This window comes from Hirundo rustica, chromosome 3 (assembly GCF_015227805.2).
Source record: "Hirundo rustica isolate bHirRus1 chromosome 3, bHirRus1.pri.v3, whole genome shotgun sequence".
Lineage (NCBI taxonomy): Eukaryota > Metazoa > Chordata > Aves > Passeriformes > Hirundinidae > Hirundo > Hirundo rustica.
In genome coordinates, this window is record NC_053452.1 from 73,924,428 (window position 1) to 73,951,598 (window position 27,171).

Sequence of the window (27,171 nt, forward strand, 5' to 3'; positions counted from 1 at the left end):
TACTAGAAATTACAGCAAGTTTTAAATTTCAAGTTTGTTTATTTTTTATAAATATTACTCGAATATATAAAATTTTTCTTAATAATTTCAACATGGAATAACATTATTTAAAGAATCTAAGATTTATTAATATCAGTATTGAGAAAAGCAAAACAAAGCAAAAAAATTAAAAAAAAAAAAAAAAAAGAAAAAAGTGGAAGCCCTTATGATGAAAAGCCATTTGGAAATTTGCCACTGTTAAAACAGAGATTTTAATTATTAACTTCCATTAACCAGAAGGTAAGATCCTGGACTGTTAAAAGACTGACATATCCTCTAAACATTTATATCAGATATAAGAAATACACAGTAGGTTTTCACAGTAGGCAGTCAAAATACTAGTGGGAGAAGTGAAGCAATTGACTAGCTATTATCAATAAAAACAATTGATGAGTGACCCATCTTTATAAAGACGACAGGTAAATTTAGTCTTTTAATTTAATATTATTTTAATATGTATTAATTCAAAATTTGGCCATTGAAAACTCATTTTTGGATATCCAAGAGAAAATGGAAAGAAATTACGCACTACCCATTTGAGAAAGTAGCATATATCAATAAAATACAATGTAGGAATACTATACTTTGAGCTAAGTGAAATTGTTTTAAAATTTATTATAAATATTCCTTCTAAATCCTTTTATTTCTATTTCAAACCAATTTTTTAAGGGAAGTACAATCATAAAGGTAATTTCACTTTTCAAATGCGAAGTAAATAAAAATACTAAATTTGAGAACATCACACACCTCTCATAACTTTCACACATTTCACGGAAAAATTAAACTTGACAACTGTGAGCTTTTCTGAGCTTTGATGTGAGCAGACTCAGAAAAGGACATAATAGCTACACAGGAAAGGAAACAAGAACTTATTTCAGCAGAACAGGGCCAATGAACCCATATGATAATATGTACAGGCTGGTATGAAATTAGCATTAAAAAACCCCGAAGTACCATGCACATGCCTTTATAAATATGGAAACTGAATTCCAAAGTTAAAACTCTTTCAAATTGGAATTAGAATATATACAAGAGCAAAAATATTTAGATACTTACGTCTAAAGTCTAAAGAGAATAAATGTTTCAGAGTTCTGGCAGGAATCCATTTAGGAGAATTAAATAATAAAAAATCTTTATTACTGAAGTTGAAAATCTATTTTCTGTAGGTTTTTTGTTTGGTTGTTTTTTGTTTTTTTTTTCTTCTAAATGCAGAATATTCATAAAGCAGAATTTTAAAATGAAAACTAAATTCTGAAGTTTCAATGGAGATGGTTTCAAAATAAAACAAAGCAGTAGTATAAAAAGATTGATATATCCAAAGTCATGGTTATAAAAGACAAAAACAGAATACCTATTATTTTTCAGATGTTTCCCCCTCTTCCCTAAAAAGACCTATCTCTCCACTGGCCATGTTCAGTTGGCATTTGGGGCTGCTGTGTGATCAGACTTGGAAATCAGACATGTTTCTTCACAGAAACTGCATGTAGGTGGATGTCTGAGACAGGATGAAGTCCTGAGAACCCCAGCCCCTTTCCAGAATAGGGTACTGAATTGCCAAGAAACAAAGGAATAATCTTTCTAGATTATTCTAGCTAGCTACCTGTGAAATGCATTATGAAGAATTCAAGACAAAAAAGAGCACATAGTTCTGTCCTTACTTAAAGCAGATGAATGTATACATCACAGTTTATATTTTATTATTTTTCCCATCAGTATATTTTCTTCTTCTAGAGACTCAGCCACCACTGAAAATGCAGGGTATAGTTACTCACAGTTGTAAAGATCTTAATGACTGCAAAATATATGAGGAAAAATATATTGCTCCAAATTTCAGAAAGAGAATTAAAAATAAAAGAAAGACTGTGATATTTAAATGTAAACTGAGCATTAAAGAAAACTACAGAGAAAAATGATTAAGGCTCCACAGCTGGCAATACACTATAGAGTATTGTAGGGAATTTTTAAAGTGAAAAATTATAGAAAAACTATATGAACAGCTTAAATTATAGAATTGCCTTTCCTTTTTTCATTTAAGCAAGGTTTTGCAGACTCAAAAAAGGAGAGAAAAGGAAGCTGATGATGAAGTAGTTATTGCTCTAGGAGCTTCAGCATTTTATATTGTTCCCTTGCACTGCTACAAAGTGAATTTTCAGTGATATGTTTTCTGTCCAACAGAAATATATTTTTTAAGCACAAAAAAATAGAACTAAGGAATTAAACAGTACATGTGTTTCTGCACCAAAAATGGTTTTGCTCCTTTTTACTATTCCAAATACAGCTCTTCTTGTTTGTACAACTTCATCTGAGTACCATTCTTCATAACTGAAAAGAGTAACTGCAGTTACCAACATTTTTACTAAACAAGAACTGAAGTAGAAAAGGCATCTACAAGTGAGCAACTTGTAACACCAATTTAAATTCTTTTTTTTTTTTTAATTGCATTATTTAGATACCTGCAAAGAGGATGGATACTAATAAAAGACCACTGACCAGAAGTTAACTCTTAAGAGAAGGGTTGATTACAGAAAGCAATTTTTCTGTTAAATCTCAGGAGACTTTTTTTGTGAGCTTTACTAGATTAAAATTAGTGCTCATTGGCAGCACTGCTATTTACATTTGCGCAATTTACCATTTCTTCAGCTAATTATTTCAACCAAAATCATACTAATATCACTATATAAAAAGCAATATGATACTTAAAGTATATTAACTCATCAACAGGCAGAAGTTAAAACACAAACAAACTTGAAACACCCTAAATTATTGAGTGTTTCTTCTGTAATATTGCAGGGATTGTTCCTTGTCGCAGTATCGTTACCACTGATCTGGAATCAAGCATACAATGATGGCTATTGAAGAGTGCAGATACAAAGTCTGGTTCATTACTGAGTAACGGAGGGAACAGGTCACTCACAGAAACAGGACTACGTTCTATAAAGCAGCAATTCTAGCAGCAATTAGGTTCACATGAATTAAAGTCACATATCTGTGAAAAGTGCCAAGAAAAATCCTAGGCAGGATATCTGGGTACAAAGCAACAGCAGTATCGAGAGCACGGAAGATCAATAGGAATTATTAATAAAATCTACTTGATAATGCAGTATTTTTTTCATGTAAGAAACTTGTGAAAGTAAGTAGGAAGAAAATTGACAGGTTAATACTCTAAAAGATATTTTTTACTATAAGAGAATATATGACATTCATTTATATTACATTAAAATAAAGAAACAAGAGATTATAGATTTTTAAACTGAATTATAACTATAGTGTACCGTTACTATAGTTAAATGGTAAAATAGAAAGTTGTGGTAAATCTGTGCTGGTCTTAGCATAACAAGAAATTACATCTGAGAGTGAGTCAGCCGTGTTCCATTTTATATATCTGGTATGTATTTTTCAATTAGTGAAATAAATGAAAGAAGAAATTTCAGAAGATTTCCTATCACTTGTAAACCGACCTTATAAGCAAAGAAAAAGTTAACCACTGGATGAAATTATATGACTCATTTTACATAAAAGGTAAAAAGCACACTGGCATTTGTGTCTATGAACCTGTAAAAATTCATTCTAGTTTGAAATGTCGTAATATATGTTGGTAGGTAAAAGCTTCTTAAAGCATACAACTGCCAGGAAGGGAATTATTTTTTAAAATCTGCAAATTCATGATAATGGTGGTAGCAGACAAGCTTCTGGAAAGTTTTAAATTTGCATTGAAATTAAAATTACTATTTCAAAATTACTGCAAGGAAATAAATTAACACTTATTTTTACATAAATAAATGTATTTGATTATAAGTAAAAAATACCTCATTCACTGCTGTGAATTTGCCAACAGTGAGGAAAAAAAAATTACTCAAATTGTTTCTTCTGCTCTAGTTCAAAGGACAAATCAATTAAATATCTTTATGACTAAAAATTTCATCTTGATAATTGAGTACTAATAATGTTAAATATATGTTAAATACTTTGTACTTTCCTTTGAGCTGTTAGAATAACAAACAAAAGCAATAAATTTTTTCTGGCTAAAATCATCAGGCTAACAGACAAAACATATTTCAAAACCAATTATCTCTTGTCCCTCACATGGCACTGAAAATGCAGCTTTGTAAAGAAGAAAATATCTTAGTTAATAACAAGAAAAATTAAGTTACTAATCAACTAACATAACTCCAAAATTAGGATAACTTGCACAATCAAGGTAAGAGTAAACATCCATGACTTGCTTATCAACTGGAGCTCATTCATGACACCATAAATTCCAAGTAATTCCAAGTTAATTCTAAGTAATAGTTAAGCACACTGCAGACTGTTCATTACTATTGCAATTAGTGTGTCACATTCTATCAGTTTTTCTCCATAACTCTATTTCAGAAAAAGCAAATAGAATTGCTTACCAAGATGGTAGTAACAATTAAAGAGCGATTGGACAGGGAATCTGTGATGTTTGCTGGTTTTCCTTTCTGATTCTCTGTCATGTTAAGGCCGCTCAATGGATCCCAAGTTCCAACCTATAAAACAGTAAATTACTGTGTAAATCACCTATGAGTTACATTTCAGCATCTAGAAAACAACAATTTAAGGAAAAACAGATTGCTACAAGGGAAAAATTTTGATTACTAATAGTTATAATTAAATTCCGTTCAATTTTTCTCTGTCATTACATTTAAAGTCTGCATATTTAAGATATTATTAACACTACCTCAAATTATGTTTTGTGAAATGTGGCATTAGGTGTAAAAATTATATTAAAAAATCTAAAGCTACTCTTAATACTTAATTTCCCATTTCTCAAGATATACCTCATCTGAAGATAACAGGCAAAAATTAATTTGCAGAGCAGAGAGAGCATTGTCTCTACAAAAGGATTTGCCCTTTTCTGTGATCAGGGAAAACAGCAGGACAAAATATGTTTTTGGGAAAAAGTAATGGAGAAGATAAAAACAGGCTAAGTGCAATAACTTAATTCACTTACAAATAAATCTTCAATACATGAGTATTTTGACATTTTATATTTTGAAATAAAGTCTATAGGATTTTTATATAAGAACATCGAAGGTTATTCTTCAAGTTTCAGGTCAAGGACACACTTACATAATTTATCTCTATTTTAACTATCCATTTTAGAAATCAGAATGTTTGTATTACTTTATTGTCTAAAAAAACCCTCACAAATATGTCTTATTTTGGTTTTAGACAGGATTTTAAACATTATTTCAAATACTAAATAATGTCTACTACACAAAGTAAAGATAATTTAAAACTAAACCTAGACAAAAATTAAAAATTTATGTAAGGATTCATTGTGAATAAATATGTATGTATATAAACATATACAAATTTTAAATTATCTTTTCAACTACGTCTGAGAGACTGTTTGAATATTTTTAAGTGACCTGTTGCAATAGAGCTGTAAAGTAAGTTTAGGATGGAATATGATGTGGATAAAAAGAGCTCCATTTCTAAAACTGAGATTACAGCAGAGCATGAATCAGTGAATGCTGAAATAAAGACAAATTTGATCTCTTTTTCTACAATTTTCTGTTCCACAGGATTAAATATTTTGTCTCTCTTCCTTGCTTAACACTCAGTTCCAAGTCACTCTTTTGAACTTGGCCATTCGATACCTCATAAACTGATCAAAGAATCATGAAGGGAAGAAAGAATATGTGCTCTCAGAAATACAATTGGAAAATAATATCTAACACATCATTTCAAAGTATTGAAATCAAACCTTGCTACCAAAAATCCTCTCCTTCATTTGCTGTTTTAATACAAATTGATTTGATAAATTGAAAGCTTTCAGGAAACACAAAACATTCAGCCTTGCAGCTTGGTCACAATCAAGAAATTTTAAAAGGTTTGCCAACATTTAATTGCAATGTTCTGGCAATCATGACAATCATGGTGTTTGCTTTACTTCAAAGACCAAACTAGAGTCAAATAACAAGGATCACAAGGATAAGAACTTGAGCCTGTTGATGAATAACTGAAGCTGCACTAATCTCCTCTATGAGATATAACTTCAGGTACACAAGTAGCACAAAAAATTCTGAGGAAACACCATCATCTCATATGATCAATTTCAAATCATAAATGCATTAAATAATTTGCTTTGCTCAAATTCATGTTTATAATTCAAATTTATATTGGCAAAAGGTAAGACTTTGCAAACTAAAATACTTCCTCTCCTACTTTTTAACATAGTCATAACCGCAAGCAAAAGAATATCAACTGTTAGAATTTGGATTTTATCTAACTACAGACTTAATTTACTGCAGACCTATAAGAACTATCAGCAGCATTACTTTAAAAAGAAAATTCTGTCTTGATAAATTGATGTATCATTTTTCTAAATTAGGTTCATTGTACTTTTGCTGCTGATTTTGTTAACCAAAAATCTAAGAAATGGACCATAAGTCAGAGGTTCAAAATTGGACTTCCTTCAGATTATCTTTGTTGATGAGCTCAAACCCAACAATTTGCACCACAGGTTCTCATATATTACTGATATGCTTAGTTCCAAAATCATACAAATATATTTTCAAAGCTGCTTCTTAGAAAAAAGTTGTGCAAATACCCTGCAGCAAGCTAATTATTTTCTATTTGTTTCAGCATAGTGTTTTAATTTTGAAGTAGCTTTTTGAACTGAATAGAATTTCCAGTGTGTGTTTTAACTAGAAAAGTTTAAATCCCACAAATGTAGGAAAAGTGCATCAAGGTAGTCTATAACTGAAATTCAATCAAGCTACAATTTCATTATATTTGTTTCAAACAAGCTTACAAATTTTCCTAAAAGTGAAAAAGGTATTCATATATACACTTTAGAGAGAATGTTCATAGAGTAAATATATTGTAAATATTGACTATATTGTCAAGCCATCAATCTCCTGTTATTCTTTCCAATTCCCCTAAATGGCTAAACTATTGTGAAGTGACAATGTCCATCTGAATATTTTAACACTTATTATCCAAAGCACGGGATCTAAACCAGGTGTACCCATGAACATGTGCTCCACAGTGAGACAAAGAAAAATGATAGAAAGAATTAGCTTAGGCAAGAATCAGCTTATTTAAGTTGAAACAATTCCAAGAGATACATTCATCATTGAATACCATAGAGTATTCTGTAACACAGTAATTGCAGCGATCCTCGAGGACATGGAATACAATCTCCCAAATTCATGTGAATGGTTAAAAACTTGCATCCAAACTTCTACATATTTGACTTCCAGGTAGCTATCAGGTTACTGCAGTCCCTCAAAACTAGATATTCCCACCCAGCTGGACATCTCCACACAGAATCTCTCAGCAGGCTAAGGGGGCTTTGACTGTATAAGAACTGCTTAGCAATTGCTGAAACATTCAAAAGGTTGTGTTATCAATGCCGTTTTCAGCTCAAATCCAAATCACAGCCCCATACAAGGTTACAGGAGGAATTTAACTCTATCCTGGCCAAATCCATCAAAATATTTCACCATTCCCCCCTCCCAAAAAGAAGCACTGTACACTCGCAAAACTTAAAATTTGCTGAGCTTACATATGCTCTAGAGCACTTTCCTGAGATTCAGTCTCATGAGATGCTAGTCACAAAACTTCAGTAGCTTTCTTACTTCAGCATGTTTGAAAAGTGATTTATCTTCATGAATAGATAAGCATACTTTCAAGTATTATTCTTTTTGATTTTTCTTCAAAGTTCTCCTGAGAAATTAACATTATTTTTGCTCTGAGTGAATCAAAACTGTGAATATGACTCACAGTGAAGCACCACAAGCATTGTGTTAGGAATGATCATTGCCTTTCTGCAGTGCTACCCACTGACTAAGGAGCCAGAACCAGAGCCGTGTTCAACTCTCAAAGATTTGTCAAATCTATCGATACAATCTTTATTTACTTTTGTGGAATAGTTAGTACTAGTGGTGATTACACCAAGGAAATAATTACACTCCATTAAGAACAATAATGTTTCTTCATATTTCTGTATTTGCAAATTGATTAATTTATTTTGCTTTCTTCAGTAATATTAATATTCATGCCTTATTTGCCAAATATAACATTAATAACAATACTTCATTACTTCTGGATCCCACAGATTTATTTTCTTTTTTTTCCTCTCTTACAAAATCTGTTGTTTATGCTATTTACTTTTTTTCCCTTAGATTATTATTAAAGATACAAAATAAAACAAGATCTGACATTGATATGCTAAACAACGAATTAAATAACTAATACCTAATATAAAATAACTAAATAACTAATTTTGTGTCATTCATGTTCATCCTATGTGAAGGCTTCTAAGCAAGGCGTCAAGCCAGTTGCAACATCTGTTATTCAGGATATGTGATTCTTCTTCAGTGAAAAATTTTCATATCAAAAGTGATATTAAATTCAGGTATTTGTTATCTCCTTGAAGTATAAAATAATTTTCCTTATAATGCAGCCTCATTGTAAAAACTTATTGACTGCAATTTAAATTATCATTCATTATGCTGGAGTGTCACAGTTTGGGATTTTCACTGTACTTAATCATGAATAGTTTCAGTCTGTCCAAAACTATTGTAATAATATTTTGTGGTATATTATATTAGCAGCACTCCAACCATCTCTTAATTTTGTCATTTTCATCTTACAAGGAGTTATCATTTTTGGCAGATATGAAATTTTATTTAGAAACACATACTTCTTATTGAATGATGCCTGATTATCACCTCTCATTCAAGAGTTTCAGGAACAAGTATTTTATGTAAAATCTGGGATCACGTATAGCATATTTTTAAATCAGTGAGGAATTGTTCTGTTGTCACTGACTTCAGAAGTCATTGAACCTATAACACATGATTTAGGTAGTTTCCCAGTTATACTGGTTATACCAACCAGGCAATTTATCTAGGACATATTTTTACAAAATATAAGTTTTAAAAAATACATCTTCTAGCAATTCTTCACAATAAACCTTTTTTTTTTTTTTTTCCCCTTCCATCAGTATTTTTCTCTTCATGCATTACAGCTGAAATTGTTGAGTTAAACAGTTGTTCTTGACAGAAGAAATATTTCCCCCTTATTTGGAAAGAGGTTTGAAGAGAAAACATTTTACAGTATATTATGGTGCGCAGAATTCTTATCTTCCCACCTTTTCCCATCCCACAAGTGGGAGGTTATACAGAAGAAGAGGAAAAAAAAAACTTTTCAGGAACTCTTCCAACACAGAGAGAGATGTCTGACAAGATTGTTTCCAAAGAACATTGAAAACATATTAGATAAGAAAAAATATGTAAAAAGGCTCCTGAAGGAAAAAAGAAAATAGAGAGAAACATCATGGAAAGAGATTAATAGGTACAAGGGAGAGGGATGAGATGGAAAGGGAGATAGGCAGGGAGGGTCTGGAAGGAGAGACTAAGGAATGGGAGAGGAAGGAAGAAAGGAAAGGAAGGAGTAGCAGAAAGAAGAGAAAGAGTGTTGTATAGAGAAATGGAATGCACATGGGGAGGGAGGAAAGGGACGGAGAGAAGGGTGACTCATCACAGATTTAACAGAATTAAGTCTCAGAGGAAAAAATCCCAACTTTGACACAGCCCTTTTAAATAAAAGAACTGGCTAAAATGTGCTCTTTCCACTAGAAAGTGTCCAGTTCCAAAATGTAACCATCTACTCTGGATTAAATAAGAATAAAGTTTACATGCTTTCAAAATAACTAAGTTCTGTTGAAAGAGAAACATTTCTCTGTGGGCATTGATTTATCTTTCTCAGTAAAATACACCTTATGTTCCATATGTTTAGTAAGCAATTCAATCGAATGTGCATACAATCAAATTTTACTTTTCCTAATCTCATCTCCTTACACCCTAGAGAAACTGCTCTGGTTTTGCTCATATACATTAACTGATTCTTTCTACTCATTCCAAAGATTGTCAGCACTTTCTGGTGAAAAAATAATACTATCATTTCCATTTATCACATGCCTTGAAGGCAGCAAAAGTATCTTCCTTTTCTATAAAAATCTTTATATAGAGTTCAAGCACATACTGGTTTTGGGTTTTTTGGTTTTTTTTTTTGTTGGTGTTGTTTATTTGTTTTTTTAAATATCCACATGCTTCAACAATAATTTCTTGTTTTGTCTCTTACTCCACTTTCAGTGTAACTATTTCCAAGTTCCTTTTTTCTGTTATGCGTTTTAGCACACTACTGTATTTCCTGTTGAATTTTATTGTCTTTCATTGTTCTCTGTAGACCTTTTTTGCTTTATCTCTATATTTACATTGATGTATAGATCTTCCAGTGTATTTTCAACTGAAACTTTATTTTCCAGAAATCTTATGTTGCTTTGTGGTTCCCAAATGCCACCTAATGTTCTTAAAGCCATTCTAAATGGATTTAGAGCGATTTAGAAAAAAAATATTTCCTTTCCTCATTTTCAACAGCTGTCACTTACCTGCAAACTCTTCAGCACTACTAATTTATGTAGCTATTTACAATGACATCAATTCTTCCATTTCTGTTGCCAGTAAGAAAGACAGACTGCACTGTACCTATTCTACTTGTACACAATACTAATTAACTTTTCAAGTCTAATCATTACTATATACTCTTTTCCTCTGCTAAGTTGCCAGAGCTCACTTCATGGGAAACTTCATAGGAGAAATCTACAGTGTAGTGCTGAATATTTTAAAATATAGTTTAGTTCTTGAATCACAGGTTTTCCACTGGACAACAAAAGTGTTATTACTTATGTGTTTCAAGACTAGATCACGGTTTCTTAGCTTTTACAAATCTTCCCAGTAAGAGAAAATTAATATTCCAAAGCTAGTCTTGTGAGACAAAAATTTGGGAAAATACATTGTTGATCACTTCTTCATTCAGTGATTTACAGAAGAAAGGAAATGCAACTCTGCAGTATGGTCCCTTCCCTTCATTTCTGTTTTCATTTGTGCCCACAATTATCACCTTGGGGCAATAGCAGATAGAACTTTATCTGAAGGTGAAGGAAAATATAATTCTTACAGAACACTGAACACCAGCTCTCTAAATGCAAACTACAAGGCAGATGCCACTTGCAAAACCTTTGCCTGCTGATAGCAAAAATGTGAGACACTGTAGCTTCCTGCAATTGCCTCTTCATGGTAAGATGGCTGGGGGGAAGATGATCTGATTTCAGATCATGATGGTGTCACACAGGCAGGCCAGATGTCTGTACGTGCTTCCTGAGCTCTCAAGCTCAAATATAGACAACATTAAGCAACATGGAAAGAGCATTTCCCAATTCTTTGGTCTCTCGCTCCACCTCTGTACAAGAAAAATTTATGTCAGAAGACAGCTAAACCAGTCAAGATAACAATTATTGAATTTTTCGTACCACTTCCAGAGATACTGAGTTGAGAGCAGGTAGACTGTTTTACGTAACACATTATATTCTATTCTAAATGATTTTAGGGGGTGAGTTTTGTTTTGGTTTGGTTTTCCCACCTCCTTAGAGGCAAATGTCTTACACACCTTTTCAAGACCTTCTTCCTTGAGGCTGATGACATCCAAATCAAAATCTGTCCTTAAGCCATTAGTTTTGTTGAAAGTTATCCTGCCTGTGAGGCCTTCCCAGTGGGCCTATGGAGAAAGAAGAAACAATTTCTAGAAATAAATACCCCTTCCATTATTCTTTCCAGAAAGGACAAACTACTTCTACCAAAATGGAATCATTAATTATTAATTTTATGTCAATAATTTACCTTGTGGCTGATTTTTATTTTTAAATATTTTTTATTTATTTTTTGCTAATGAAATTAAGCTTTCTTTCAGTCTTCATAGACATTTTTTTAAACTTTCCATGTCAGGCACCAGACTCTTCCGTTGAACAAGATGAAAGGCTATTTTGTTTTCAATCCTCCATCATTCATGCATGCATTTCCCCTTCTGCTTCCCTACATACCTCCCCCTCCCCAGTCCCCAAGCTTCAATCTGTTTCGTTAATGCTGGACTTAATTTTTTTTTTCTCAGGAAATTTCATTCAAATAAAGGCTTACTTTAGCAAGATGCTGATTCCCCTGAAACTACACTGAGACAGCAAAAATTTAGGTCAGTGAGCCAGCCTTCCTCTGCTTATTCCTCACTTTTAATAAAGTGCAATAGTCTTAGTTCTTTTATAACTTAAAATCTACCCTAGTTCTGAAACTATACAAAGCAGAAGAGAAAATGTGGGAAATAAAATTATCATCCTAGAAGGAACCGATATTGAAAAAAAATGCTTTCCATTGCAAATAATTCTCCTATTTTGCATATCTAGATTGAGAAACACTATTTTAGGAGTTACAGTGGGAGAGATTTGAATAGTCTACAGTGTTCACCTTTAGCACCTTAAATCTCCTAGCTTTACTATGATCATCTAAACAGCATCTTGGGGAATCAAGGAGACATATAGTAATTCATGGTAGAAAATGAGGGAAAAAAATTAAACCAGGAAGAAAAATTAATTCCTGGTTCCTTTAAACTTATGCCAATATTTAATTGCTGCATTTCTTATAATCAATCTACAGTTTAGAGTTACAGGTGTTTGAGTTTTTATGCCACAAATGCTCCACACAGACCAAGTTATCTACAAACATAAGTTTTATTTAGAATGCAGTTATTTCACCTTTCCATATATTTTTGTTCCAAGAAATACTTCAGGAAAACCCACTGTCAAATAAAAATGCTGTCTTGCTTTTTAAACTCCTTATACATAACAAGATGAGAGATGACCACCTACTAAAAAAAAAAAAAAAAATGCAGAAACCAGACTGAGTTAAAGCAAAAGAAAATGGGAATTAGAAGAAAATAAATCAGAGGGGTAGGACCTTTTACTCATGACTTACCTCCTTAATGAGACTCATAAAGCGGGTCCCAAAGCGCCATGGTTTGTGGCGGTTGCACTGTAGCGAACTGACGGTCATCTGAGGGAACTGCTGGACAGCCACCGACACCACATGGACCGCGTCGTACATCAGCGCTGCGTCCGTCTGAAACGACAGCCACATCAGAGCCGTGAGCACGGGGCAAGCACACGAGACAGGCCAGCAGGGAGAGAAGGAAACTGCACATCAGCACCGCTCATTCTGCTGAAGGGGAAAAATGGTCCAATTCCTTGTGCAGCACTGTGAAATGTAGCTTTGCCGCCAAGTCATACATGAGTTATGTCAGGATCTTCAGTCAGTCTCAGCTTTTCTCTTTTTAATGCTACAAAAAGGGCTCCAACAGCTAGTTTCAGGATCATGGGAGTACACTAGCATCTGATGACTCATGTTACTTTAAAAAGCAGTATGTTTAGATATAAATCACTGTGTACATGTTTGATTCAAGCTGGTTATTTTCATGAGTGATGCAAAAGAAAATAAGAAACAAGTTGATAAAAAACTTAGCTATAAAGGAAGGTGTACAGGTTCAGGTAGTAATCTTCTTTGTTTTGAAATTGCAGACAAGATTCCTTCCCAACAGTGCTCAATTGATTCATTAATAATTTCTAATGTGCATAAATTCAAATCCCTATGGAAGAACTAATCAGTATCTTCAATATATCAGATTAAAATTACATTTAAATGCACATTACTTTAAATAGTTTTCATGCCCCATCCTAAATAAATAGACCTAGACATAATGTTTGCTAAGTAATGATGTATTAGCGAAGGGCAGAGACAGCCTCTCAGTACACCCTGTCATGCTGTACAAGAAAGTGATATCTCTCTCCTGCTCTCCTTGATAAACAGAGGCCTGATAAGCCTTGAAACCAAAAGCATGAGAAGACCTTAGATTCAGCTGGTGGAAATGAGTGCTACACCATCTGCTCAGCATACCTTAGAGAAAAAAGGACCTATTTCCCCTTCTCATTCACATAATTAGTGAGCTGTGAAATTAGTTCTTTAATGGATAGGAAACCTGGAGATTATTGCACTTGTCACAACACAATACAATGCCATACAAAAAATAGAGCTTATATAGTGCCTTTCATGCAAAGGCATCCCGAGGCTCTTTACAATAAAACTAAACATAAAAATGCAAAAATATTCTACCATTATAGCCCATAAGCTACTGTTAAAGGGAAAAATATATGCTCACATTTCAATGGCTCTGCCAAAGAGAGATTTCAGAATTCAAACAGAAATAAATCCTAATTTTAAAATAGCCGGTATATAGGATGTTTCAATGATCTCAGGCTCCAAACAGTTTATGCAGGGGCTCCAAATCCGTCAGAAAATATTTTTGCTGCCAAACTGTTCATTACCTTCAAGGCATTAAAGTGATTTTAAGGCAAGCTGATATTTGACAAAGGAGGCAGAGAAACACCAAAAAGTTGGAATGGCTTGCTGAGTAAGTGTCATGTAAAGTTTAATATTCTAGAAGCAAGACTTGGCAATAGTTGAAGTCTAGACAACAGCTTTTTAAATAAACTCACAGTAAGTACAACACATAAATCTGGCTCAGAAAAGCAAACTGGTTTTTAAATCCATTTAACTTCTAAAACTGTAGTCCTTGTACCAATGAGGGAAAATTGAAATTGCTATGAGACTTCAGCAAAAATATCCCACAAGGACACAGTCAGAAATTCAACACCAGCACCAACTGATAAATTAGATGCAAATTTGAAAGCAGAACTGTTAAGACTCATTAGGAGGAATCAAATGGACATTATGCCAGATGCAGAACAACATGGCTTTCTGTCAAATTCTATAAGCCGCTGAAGTGGAAATATGTAGGATGACAAAAACACCCAAAGATGTCAAAAGCACATGATGAGCTCCAGCAGATATATGTTGTGAGGCACTGGAACAGGTTGCTGAGAGATGTTGTGGATGTTCCCATTGCTGCAAGTGTTCAAGGCTGGTTTGGAGCTCTGAGCAACCTGGTCCATGGCAGGCAGGGTTGGAATTAGATGATTTTAAGGTTCATTCCAACCCCTTAACACTCTATGATTCTATGATTCTGAAAACGTTGTCAAAATCTATTCATCAAAAACAAAACAAATGAGGAAGAAAATGCAATAGTGCCATACCCATAACTCAGTTGACAAGCCCTGTCCTATCAGATGGATAAATCTGAATATCCCTCTACCAGTTACTACTGGTATAATATAAAGTTACAAACACATAATAAATTAAGTATAACTAGATTTTCATGCAAAGGCAAATATGCTGCTAAAATTCTTTTTAAAAGTCTGAACAATTCTTTAAATACTCTAGAAGAAAATGTTCTGTTCAAACTAAAACAGAAGTAAAAAATTAACCTTGATACATAGTATTTTTATTCTCTAAACAGTTTTGTATTAAACTGAATTGGCTCATTAAAAATTTCAATGGAAGATATTGTATAGTTCACTTAAGGCGTAGCATGAGCCAAGCTTATTCTGATGATTAGTAAAGTATGCATATACCTCATTACATTTTAATTATTATGCTATATTTACCTGCATATTATCTGAATAATACTACTACAGCAAGTAGAATAGCTTATCATTTTTATATGCAGCTCATGATTCTCTTCAAGGTCTTTGTTTTCGTATCTTTAGTCAGTAAACTTTTATCCTTGTGAGATAAATCCAACTACATTTAAAAGGTCAAACTGTTCCTAGGGTTTTGCTTAGTGTCTGATGGTCACTAAGGTATTCTGAAAAACTTTGTGTGTTAATTAAAATAATTCTTAAGTTCTTTCAAGTTTGACTTCCTTAGCTGCATCAAGAATGAAATGAACTTGCCAATGCTCACAAATGTATACCTGCATTTTTTTCCTAGGCGACCATGAAAAAAGTATTTAATAAATGCATAGAAGTGAAAGAACACTTTCATATTTTATTGACATAGTCCTTGTAAAGGTATGAACATATTAAAAACAATTCATATAAAGTCTTTAATCCATTGTGAATCTTATTTCATCATATACAATAATTTGTTACTGACTGGATTTCAGGTCATAGTATCATCTGAAACAAACTTAATTCAGACTCACTCTGGTCACTGGCTTAAGTGTTAACATGCTCATTTCATTCTGCAACAAGGTTTTTTTGCTAAGCTTGTATTGATGGCACTTGCCCTTCCAGGACTTTAGAACAGAATGATAATGTTGCATTCCCATTTGGCAAAAAGAGTGTAGGTGCACAAGGCGGAGCTTGTTCCATAAGGAATGAATTTTCCATTGGCCTTTACAAATTGTATTTTATCTCTTACACAAGAGTAATGTCCTGGATAGAACACTGGATGCCAAGTTACGTTGTTGGTTTTTGGTTTCTTTCAACTCCCAATATATCCAGTCTATTCATAGGTTTATGAAGGACAGAAATGACATAGTACAATTTGGAGGGTAAGAACAGCAGCTGTTCTTCTTTAATCTAAGAGCCTGAGCAAGTAGTAGATACAGGAGGCACAATGAACAGGACAGCTTAGTCAAATCTCCTCCCTCCCCAGCATAAACATTTTATTGAAAAGAAAATTTACTTAGGCATCACTGCGCAGTAAGGATTTACAGTGGAATACTTATTTCAAAACCATCAAACATGTACTATAATCACCTTAGACTATGAAGCAGTACTTCTCCTTTGACAATTATTTACTCTTTTCTATTTAGTGACAATTTAACACACAATACATAATTATAAGTTAGAAAACCTTGAATAAATGGCATATTTCATAAACAAATAAAACACTTCCTTTTTTTTTTTTGTTCTACCACCTGCTTTTCATTTTTCCCCCACATTACTCTTATATTTTAGGTTATTTCCATTGTCAGCACAGTGAACAGAAATGGGCCTCTGTCCAAGGTGTTGGTTTTTGGTTTTTTTTGGGTTTTTTTTAATCATTATTTTCTTTGAAGACTTATTTTCCCTTGAAGACTTATTTTCCCTATAGAAGCTGCCTCTGCTTTCTTTCTTCTGAACAACTTAAAAAAATGATGTGTAAAAAGTCTGATGACACTTATAAGTTAAGAAGAAAAGACTACCCAAAGTTCAGGAGAGGTCTCATTACTGACGCTATTACCTTCCTTAAAGTTTGTCCTGTTTGATAAAAAATTTAAAAGTTTAATGAACTGAATATAAACTACAGAAACAAAGACAGGTTACATATAAAAATAAGAATATTTTTACTTATAAAAAGCTCTAGTTTCTTTATTATAGGATCTACTAATGCTTTATAAGGAACTTTTAAGGGCTAGACCTTGAATTTTGCTAGGACAATATCATTTTAACTCACAAAACAGAGTAACTAGTAATGTAAGAACTTTTCCCCCTGGATTCTCATATAATATGGTACTAATATCATTCTACTTAATTCATTACATATTCTTGATCAGATGCCTCCAGACTCTACTTTCAAATCTGCCCTACAAAGAGAGTTTTCAAGAAGATCCAGAACAAGAGATTGATATTGAAGAAAGAAATTTTCTTTGTCTTTCCCAGGTGTGCTAAAGAACACAGAAACCAAGCATGGATGAAAAAATATTACAAAACAAAACAAAAAAAAAGCGCCCTTATAAACCCAACAGGAGTCATTTTAACTTACTGATTGAGGCTTAAATTGTATTAGATTTAAATATCTTTAACAACAATTAGAAGAACTTCTGCACAAACCCATCAACAAAGGAAATTTAAGTTAGATGATGCCTGGCAAATGCATCACTATGCACACAAATTCCAGAGACCAAACACACTACTACTAGTCACAGAAAGCTCTCCCACACTCAAGGCAATTATAACAAGCGAATGAAATTAAGAAGAAATGGCTTGCAAAACTAGTTCCTCCCCTCCTCAGCTAATAAAATCTATCGCCCCTGAAATCATTTCACTTAATTCTCACTTGCTAACACATCCCACAAAACCATTTTGCTAAGTGAGATTTAATAAATCTCTCAGCCTCGGATTAAATTTTACTGTTTTATGAACTGTTAAATTGCATTGTATGCTTATTAATGTTCATGGTTTTTTTACTTCTTGACAAGTTCCTAACTCCACTCTGGGGTACAATTAAGAAAAGAGTACAGATATGTTTTTTCACCCCAAAAATGTATTCCAATAGGGAACAAGATATGAGCACCTGTAAGCTATAAACAATGTTCATCTAACTTTTAAAAAAATCAGTTAGTTTTTTCTTTTTTTCAAAATAATCTGATATTTTAAATAATACATAGCTTCTTAAATTATTTTTTAACATTTAGTGGTCTAGTGAATTCTAACAAGGGCTGGTTTACAGAGATGTGTTTGTGATTCTAAGTAAAAACAAAACAGATGCACATTATTTTCTCATGACCAAAATACTAAACTTACACACAAAACAAGTTATTTATTTCATGTATTATCAAAAAAATACTTTACACTAACAATTTTATTTTTTTTTCTGATCTAGAAGAAGTGAACTAGTGAACTAGTCAGGTAATTTTATATTTTAAAGTGCAATTTTTTCTTACACAAAAAGGCAAAAGAAAGGATTTCATCTTTTGCCTCGCTGCCTTGTAGTTTGATGCCCAGTCCAAAGAGAAATGGCAAAGTGGAACGTAAACAATGACAATTTTTTAGAAAATGCCAAGAGAAAAAAAGAACTAGGAAAAGCATTCCAATTGATAGTGATACGGTTTCCACATTTCTTGTCATTGCATTGTCATTATATAGGAAAGAACATATTCTTTTATTGACAGAATAAACACATATTTCCTGGTATAAAAGCTTGAAGTGGTAGAACATTTTTCATCTCTCAGAACATTCTTAGAGAGTAATGATATTTAATAGAATACTTAGGTCCTAAGAAGCTGGAAGTATATGAAAATGAGTTAGATGGGTAGCCATTTATTGCAGCTTGATTTTAACTTATAGCAGGTGAAACTTTCAGACAACTTGAAATTTTGCCAGAAATAGACACAGAAAATCTGTTTATCAAGTAGCTTAAGCACAAGTTTCCTGGAAATAAGAACAGCATTTCTCCCATCTGCTTGACCTTTGATTGAAGACCAGAATTTCATTTTGGCAAATAAAGTGTTAAAGGTTTAGAATGCAACCTGAAGTGAATAGGAAATTTTAGTTATTTTTTCTGACAAGGACACCTTGTCATTCTTGTGAAACAAGAGCTTAAATCCTAATTATAAATTTCGTTTAAGGGAATAAGTAGTGTTAAAGAAACTTCCCTGTCTGACCAGCCACGCACACCACCTGAGCTGGGACAGAAGACCCTCTGCAGCCACACCTTAAATCATTCAGCCTACATGATGATCTGCATCTATCTTGAATAATTGAATAATGGAATAAATACAAATGGGTTTGGGGAGGTAGGTGGGGAGGGAAGTAAAAAAATTGATTTCTAATTTTTTTGAAATGTATTTCTTACATATTCTATTTTCTGTGATTTCACAAGATCCTGTAGATGTCTCATCATGTCATAAACACTACTAATTCAAGAATAAAACAATCTTTAGTGTATTGTTTTCAATAGCAAATAGCAAATAGCAAATAGCAAATAGCAAAAGTCAACTGACTGCATAAATCTTTGCAGAATGTGCTTATAATATACAATTAGGAACATGTTATGCTTTTTTTAAAATTTAAGTGTTATAGTTTTACATATAGTTTTATATATATGCATATATTTATATAAGTTTCTACATTTCATTAAAAACTAATTTAACATTTCCAGGTGAAAGATAGTAATTCCTGTATTTTCTCAACCTTCCGTATGTACTTAAGAAATTATGGTATCAGCTATAATTTTTGGTTTTTTTTTCAATAAAATACCCCATCACACCCTTATATACCTATATAGCAAAAAACTAATTACAAGGAACAATAGGTCATTTTTTGGTCTTTGGTATTCCATTTCCTTTCATCTGTTCTCAAGTTCAAGAAATCAACATGATTGTGATCACTGCAACTCCGTCAACCACATCCACAATAAAGACCTGACTGTTACTATTATATTAGCTCAGCATTCAAGACTTATCACACCACATGAGAAGTCCTTCTGCAGGAGCAATTCACAACTATTACAGAGAGATACCACTCAGCATACATTGTGAATTCCTTTGTACCCGCATTCAACAAGAAAGTACGCCAGGCAATGGAAATGAGAGGCATAAAGCTAATATAACACAGAGATTAAATGTATATCTGATCAAAAATAGAGAGAAAACCCACACATTCTAAAGAATGAATCTCTAAATGTTCTATTTTTGTATCCTGTAAAAATAGTAAAATGTTTGAGGATTTCAGAGCTTTCACATCTTCAAATTTAGTAGGTAAAATGACAAAAATAAATGTATATTGATGATTTTGAATACAGATAAAAGATTTATAAATATTCATGATAAATTTCCTTCTGCTTTAAATTTCTCTTCTTTTAGAAAGGTCTAATGATGCAGACTTTAATATCTTCAGCAAAAAATATTATTATATGTACAGGATTGCAAAATTCATGTTTGCAGGAGAAAACAAATTGTTAAGCACTATAAAACGTAAGTAACCTATGAAGAAGTATACATTTAGTTCAAAATAGAATTCTGCTTTGTGTCAGTCTTTTATAATTCTTTTATTATGTCCTATGGCTCTGTTCTAAATAAGTAATGTTTTTTTTCTTTTGAACTAACATCCCTTTAAAATCAGTAATATCTAAAGAAAAAGGTATTGAAAGATGCACTGCTGGCCTGTGACTTAGAAAAATCAATCTTTTTTTAGATTTTAAAAGTAGACATTATGTGTGGGGATATTTTCAACTTTGAGATTGTTTAGCGGTTTGGAGCTTTTTTGGTTTTGTTCTGTTTCTTTTGAGAAGAATGTCTATTTTTAGATTCTTCATTGTTTCTTTCATAAATCTTTGATCATCTTGTCTGTTATACATAGATGATAGTTTAGATAGATTACAGAAAATCAAACTGATCTTGCAATATTACTCTTTTTTTCTTTGCCATTGTGCCTCCACCAACTGCCTTTCACTGTATAATTACTTTTTCATTTCAATGAAGTTCTTTGTTAATTAATATTTATTTCAGAAAAAATCTTTTAATCATATTAGGATGCTAGTTCTAATGATCAGATTCTCATAAATTGTTGATTCCAGCTTCACAGAGTAGGCACAGAGTTAAATACATTGACATAGTTGCACTAGACACATTCTGTTTAGATTAAAATCTGCTTACAGTAATGCAATTTATTCATTGGCGGAAAAGCTGTATTCTGATTTGTGACACGACTTTTCTGGGCTATCTTCTAAAACTGCCCTCATAAATGCTGCTATCATTGACTGTTATTTTAGTATATTAGCCTGCAAAATTGTACATAATTTAAGAACAGCTTCAAATTGTGGAGGTTCAAGAAAAGCTGAGTAACCTTTAATGAGATCTCCCATGGCTAATGAAGAGAGGTATCTTGACAATGAAAGCTTTTTTCAAATTTTAGGTAATTAGATATCCTTGAATAGCAAAGGACATAGCTATTAAAAGTATATTAAAAACAAGGCTATACAAATAAAGTAAGATAAAGAAAAATTGTTGTGTGGGGTTTATGTATATGAACTTTTCAAAACTGACAATTCACTTGTAGTAATTCAGTATTAGAAGGAACACGAGCTTATTAATCAAAAGTCAAACTGATATTGCTATCATGTTAGACATAGTTGCTCTTCCAGTGAATATAAGAACCAGTTACAGTCTTTACAGTGATCAGATTTTTTTTAATATATATTTCAAACTTGGTACGTTCAGTAAAATTTGTAGCAATATACAGAATTCAAATTCACACAGTGATCTATCCTGAAAATTTTTGTAAATCTCTAAGCACAGTTCACTTTCAAAGTGATACATATATCATAAAGCCAATTGAATTGATAGTATATCATTTTCATAATTACTAAACCAAAAATAGGAACTGAAAAATCTGAATATTCTTCCAGTTTTTCAATACTCCACCAGGATTCCATCCATCAGGATAACAGACAAATTACTTCACTGCACCTAAATCTACACTTAAAATTAAAAATGTGTCCAAGCTTATACAAAAGTTTTAAGAATTTCTTTGCATGTCTCTGACTAATATGGTGAGAATTTATTTCTCCTGAAATCTACATGTAGCTCTTAACAATGCTTAAGCAAGGTTTAAAAACATATTTTTCATACCAATTATGTTATTTTTCAGAACATTGTCCATGTCTGAAGTTGTAGACTGTAAGAAACAAGAAAGATGAGAGAAGAGGAAGAAAATCAAGGAAATGTAGTATTTACCCTCAGTATCAAAAGGATTCCTAGTTTTCTCATTCATGCTCACAAACCACTCTCCTAACCAAATGGCCTTTGACAGATAAAGCAATACATTAGTCTTGTCTCTAAAACTAAAAATGGAAGAGGTTATTGATCCATAGATATGGAAAATTTACAGGAAAAAATATAATATTTTTATACTCCCTGGATAGCTAGCAAGCTCAAAATAAAGTGTCACAAAATTAAAATCACAAAGAATATCTGGTCCCTATTCTTATGATCTTATCTAAATAGGCTGTTTTGCAAACAATCCTACACAGAAATAAACCAAATCAGGTTAAAATTCTTTGTCATCTTATTTTCTTCATCTCCTATTTCCTATAAAAATTTCATGGACAGTGGAATGATGCATATTCATAAAAGGAAAATTGTTCTCCTGAAGTTGTTAATCTAAGATGTTAACTTCTGCCCTTGATAAAAAATTACAGATATCATAGAGTGCACTAAATGTCATGGTTGTTTAGAAAAACCTTTCCTGACTGGTCATGAATAGCTCAAGGCAGCAGGCTGCATACAAATGATATCTTCAAGACAGTAGTTTCTTCATTTTAACATGATTATCTATTTCATCTCCTATTCTTATGAAACTGGGAAGGCCTGAGTAATCTAAAATTCAAAAGGTAGATATTTCAAACTCTCAAAGTGATCAGTAGTTGATTTCTTTACAATTTTTTAATCTAATGTTTAATTAAAAGTGCAACAAAAAATTATCCAATTATAAAAATCACAAAAAGTCTTTGAGTTCCAAGGAGGTACAACTATTTCAAATTTGTCAGAAAAAAAGCAATGTAAGAGAATTATTTCTGTAGAGAATGATTTCTGCATGAGTTCTTCATATTGAAATATCTGAGAAGAACCAGTCTATCCATACGGTGTAGTAACTGAAGAACCTCAATCTCACAGATTCACCAAATACACTGACCCAGGAACAGTGAAATTTGACACCAGAGACATTAGTGGGACAAGACTGCCAAAGCATAGGTAGCCTTTTAATCACTTCTGAATTCTCATAACTTCTTATTATGTTTTCCATAGAACTGCTGACTTTCTAAATTATGTAGAAGAGTTTTCCTCTTGCAAATGTATTTCCACAAAGAAGTTAAAGTATAAGAGTCTGCTTCCACAAACATTTAGCTAAATTAATTTGATTGAAACCAAAGGCTTTTAACAGACTTGTTTTGATATGTTAAACAGGTATTAAATCTATATTATTTACTTCCCTTTCTCTATATGGCATTTTCTATGTCTATTTTTGCTTTAGTCTGTCACCAAAACAAAAACAACACTTGCCCACTCTTTTCCCTCTCATTAAGATTTGTTCTCACAGTAATTTTTGAAGGCTTCATTACTGTGAATTACTCGCCACAGATTTTACTTTTGAACAGCAGTGAGCTTTTGAAGTGACTCTCCTGATGTGTAACACCACAGAGCAGTGCTCTGATGCGCATCATGAAGAGGTCTCATAATGCATAGGCTCTCTCAAAATAAAATTCACTGAAAGATGTGATTGAGGGCTGTACTTTATGTGCTCCATCTGCTAATTGGCTTTGTCCAAAGGAATGAACAAGCAAGAGTCTGAAGTAAAGTAGGTGGAAATAGAAGAGTATGAAATAAGAAGTGTCAGGTTTTTGGGACCAACAGCCTTGCGGCACCAACAGCTTTGCGGCACCAACAGCTTTGCTTTTTGAGGCTGCCTGCAATGGGCCTTTTCACTTGCTATGGTAGCCAGATCATAACTAAATTCCCCTGATCACTTCAGAAAATCTGGTGCCATCTTCAGGTTTATTCTCTTTTGTTATTATTCTGAAAATATTAGTTTTATCTTCAAACCATCTCTAATTCAAGTGTGCAAATCCTGACCCTGTTTACACAAAGAAAAAAAAAACAAACTCTTGTTTGAAACAAACACAGAAAAAATTTCTGCCTTGAAAGGATGGCAGCTACTCATTTAAAGTATGAGGAAATGAAAAATAATAAAGCATTTTCAACTCTACAGATATGAAGAATGGAGAAGCAATGTGTATATGCAATTTATTTATAGAAGATAATAGCTTTTTATAGTGGTCAATAGAGGGTTGGGTTGAAAGTCATTTGTCAGACTGCACAAATGCGTAAGAATTGAAGATGGGAATGGTTGCCTTTGGCTCTAACCGTTAAAAACCAGTTATCAATCTTCATCTAAGTCTTCAAGGAGCTTCTCTTGGTGAGCAATCGATACTACGTTTGCTACAATAGCTCATTTAATTATTTTCATCCTAAATATCCTGTCAGCAGGGGGAAGTCTTCCTGATTTTAATTAATTTTGAGACCATTGATTTTTTAGCCTTTTCCTTTCCTGTGGTTACACATGGAGACACAAAGGCACAGGCACACAATTTCAGCCTGCAGGCTGTGTAAGATGTATGACAAGTCCTCGGAGAAAACCCTGCCTATAACTGTAGTATACCTAGATGATCTGCAGCTTTACTTTTAAATCTTTAACCTTCAACTGCTGCAAATGAACCTCTGGGCAAACCTAGTTGGGCAAAACAGTAAATTGAAAAGCATATTTGTTGAATAGTCTTCAATTAAGGGATCTTTAAATCAATAGGCAGTAAGGTTATCATAGACACAAGTCTGCTGTAACTTACAGAGAAACACAACGATAGGAAATGGAAGTCAGGGAACTGAAAATAGTAGTGGAAATCATGAACTTACATTATATTTGTAAATAAGTAATGTTGCATTGATGGATATCATTAACACTGAAAATGAAAGTGCTTTAGGGTCTAGAATGCTATATCACATTTCCCCTATGCTAAATAGTAGAAACAAACAAGACAGAATGCAGAACATAGAACAGTCACTCAGAACATATTCTTAAAATTCGTAAAAGACACGTTCATAGCAGAAGTTACAGAAAAAAGGTTTAGTCTTATGCCTTAAAAGAATAATGCATCTTCTACATGAGAATCCTTGCTTCCTATTCTCTGAGAAAACTATTAACCCTGTTAATCTCTACATTGTAAATGGATCAGATGATTGCTCTTGGGACTCCCAGCAAAAAGCTGAGAATAGGGAAATAGAACTCACACAGAAGTCTACATTTCCCCCTTGAATAACATAAGTATTTCTCTATAAAAAGTGTTGACAATCAGGTAACAAAATATTATTTTGAATCTCCCCAAAAAGTTAATTTCTTCTTGGTTTGTATATAGATCTACCCATATCAGGGATACTGCTGCAGAAGTAAACAGGCTCATTAAGAAAAAGGAAGATTTAATTTAAAAACTACTTGAAAATATGAATAGCTGAGAAATTATATATCTGGTGTTTAAAAAATCAGATGGATTCATTTCAGCCATATGTATAGCTTGTAATCCCCTTTGTGCCACTTCCACTTTTTTAGGAAAAGGAGAGGGAAAAAAACCCCACCAGTCTGTAGTAAATAAATTGCCAGCTACACTAATGAAGAATAATTAAAACCTACGTACATTCTAGAGTAGTTAAAAACCTCTTCAGTCATAGCTCCACTGCTAGAGATGACATTTTATTTGTAGCTAATAATAAAGCAGTTATATTTGATTATTCTTATTTAACATGGCATGGAATAATTGTGGAGTTACTTACTTTAATTAAAAGAATATAATTTCACAAGACACCAATACATCAGAAACAAGACAAAGTGACACATTCCATTTTAATGCCACTGTACAAGGGACAGAATTTTCTGGTCAAGGAATGTCATAAAAGATACAGTATTGCACATGAGAAATTAGAACCACATTAAAGGGATACATAATATCATTAATTACCCTGCTTCTAGCCCTAGTCTTTAAAAGGGAGGCTGCTCCTAAGTAGAGTAGCCAATTATAAATGTTTTCCACCAACATTCTTAGCTTAGACCTTGGACAGTGTTTCCATGTGCAGGTCTTCATCACAAAATGGTTTTCCCCACTATCTTTCCCTGGAAAGGATAAAAATCATCTCTAATTTATTTCTCTAAATTTATTTCTCAGTAATTTATTTCTCTAAATCCATGATGCTTAAATACATTAAGTTTAAATATGAGAAGCAAGTGGCATAAATTATTATTTTGTCACAAATTAAAAAAAGATATATATTTCAGTTTGTTAAAATCTGAACAAAATTATCAGATTTAAATACTGGTAAAATATCATCACTGTATTCTCCTCGGATAAGCTTCTGCTGTATAAATAGCTATGGATTAAAATTCTGAGAAAGTCGCTGTCTCTGCCACAATCCATTAAGCACTGTATGGTATTAACACAACTGAAAGAATTTGGAAAGTAGATGTTTGTTTGAAAAATGAAAGGTGGGAAAAACAAGACCATGAAGCAGTTCTGTACTTCAGAGACAAATGCAGTTCCTCTCACAGATGTTCCTCAGGGAAATAAACAGCAGCAGCCAGGCCAAGTCAAGAAAGCTCTCTGAGAAGAAAAGCAAGATTGTAAGGTACTCCACCAAATGCTCATATTCCTCTGGGAACTGTTATCTTGCTCAAACAAATCCAACTCCCTAAAACTGACAGTTGTGCACTGCTCTTTATTCTTAAAGGATTAACGTTAGGGAAAAAATATGAAGTGGAAGTATCTTTCAAGATGCAAACTGCATGAGAGACTATCTAATCACTGCTGCTAAAGAAGGGAGTATGTGCTGAGACTCCAGTCTCCTTTTCTCATGCATCCCTGGCACAAGAGATCTGCTAAGAGACTGCTTTTTGAGCTGGTTTGCATACTTAAGAAGAAAAAGTAGGAAACTGAGCTACCAAATTAACCTTAGAGAGGAGTAAATAGATGAGAAAACCTCTTAGGGACTGAACACATGTTTACATACACATTTATGAACATTTCAGAGCTATTATTTGGATGTACATAATATACATTGCTGTGTGTATTT

The 27,171-nt window shown here is 32.9% G+C and overlaps 1 protein-coding gene across 8 annotated transcripts in view; it reads right to left on the reverse strand.

Annotated features, from left to right (window-relative positions):
- The window catches only part of GRIK2 (glutamate ionotropic receptor kainate type subunit 2), a 362,746-nt gene that overhangs the window by 154,794 nt on the left and 180,781 nt on the right, over nt 1–27,171 (reverse strand). For 7 of the 8 annotated variants that reach the window (XM_040059108.2, XM_040059107.1, XM_040059105.1 and 4 more), the window contains 3 exons: nt 12,876–13,019; nt 11,524–11,631; nt 4,434–4,547 (listed from right to left, as the gene is read on the reverse strand). In XM_040059108.2, coding sequence (XP_039915042.1) covers nt 4,434–4,547; nt 11,524–11,631; nt 12,876–13,019 — 366 coding nt within the window. The remainder of the gene's footprint in view (nt 1–4,433; nt 4,548–11,523; nt 11,632–12,875; nt 13,020–27,171) is intronic. The other variant, XM_040059110.1, reaches the window with a different exon arrangement.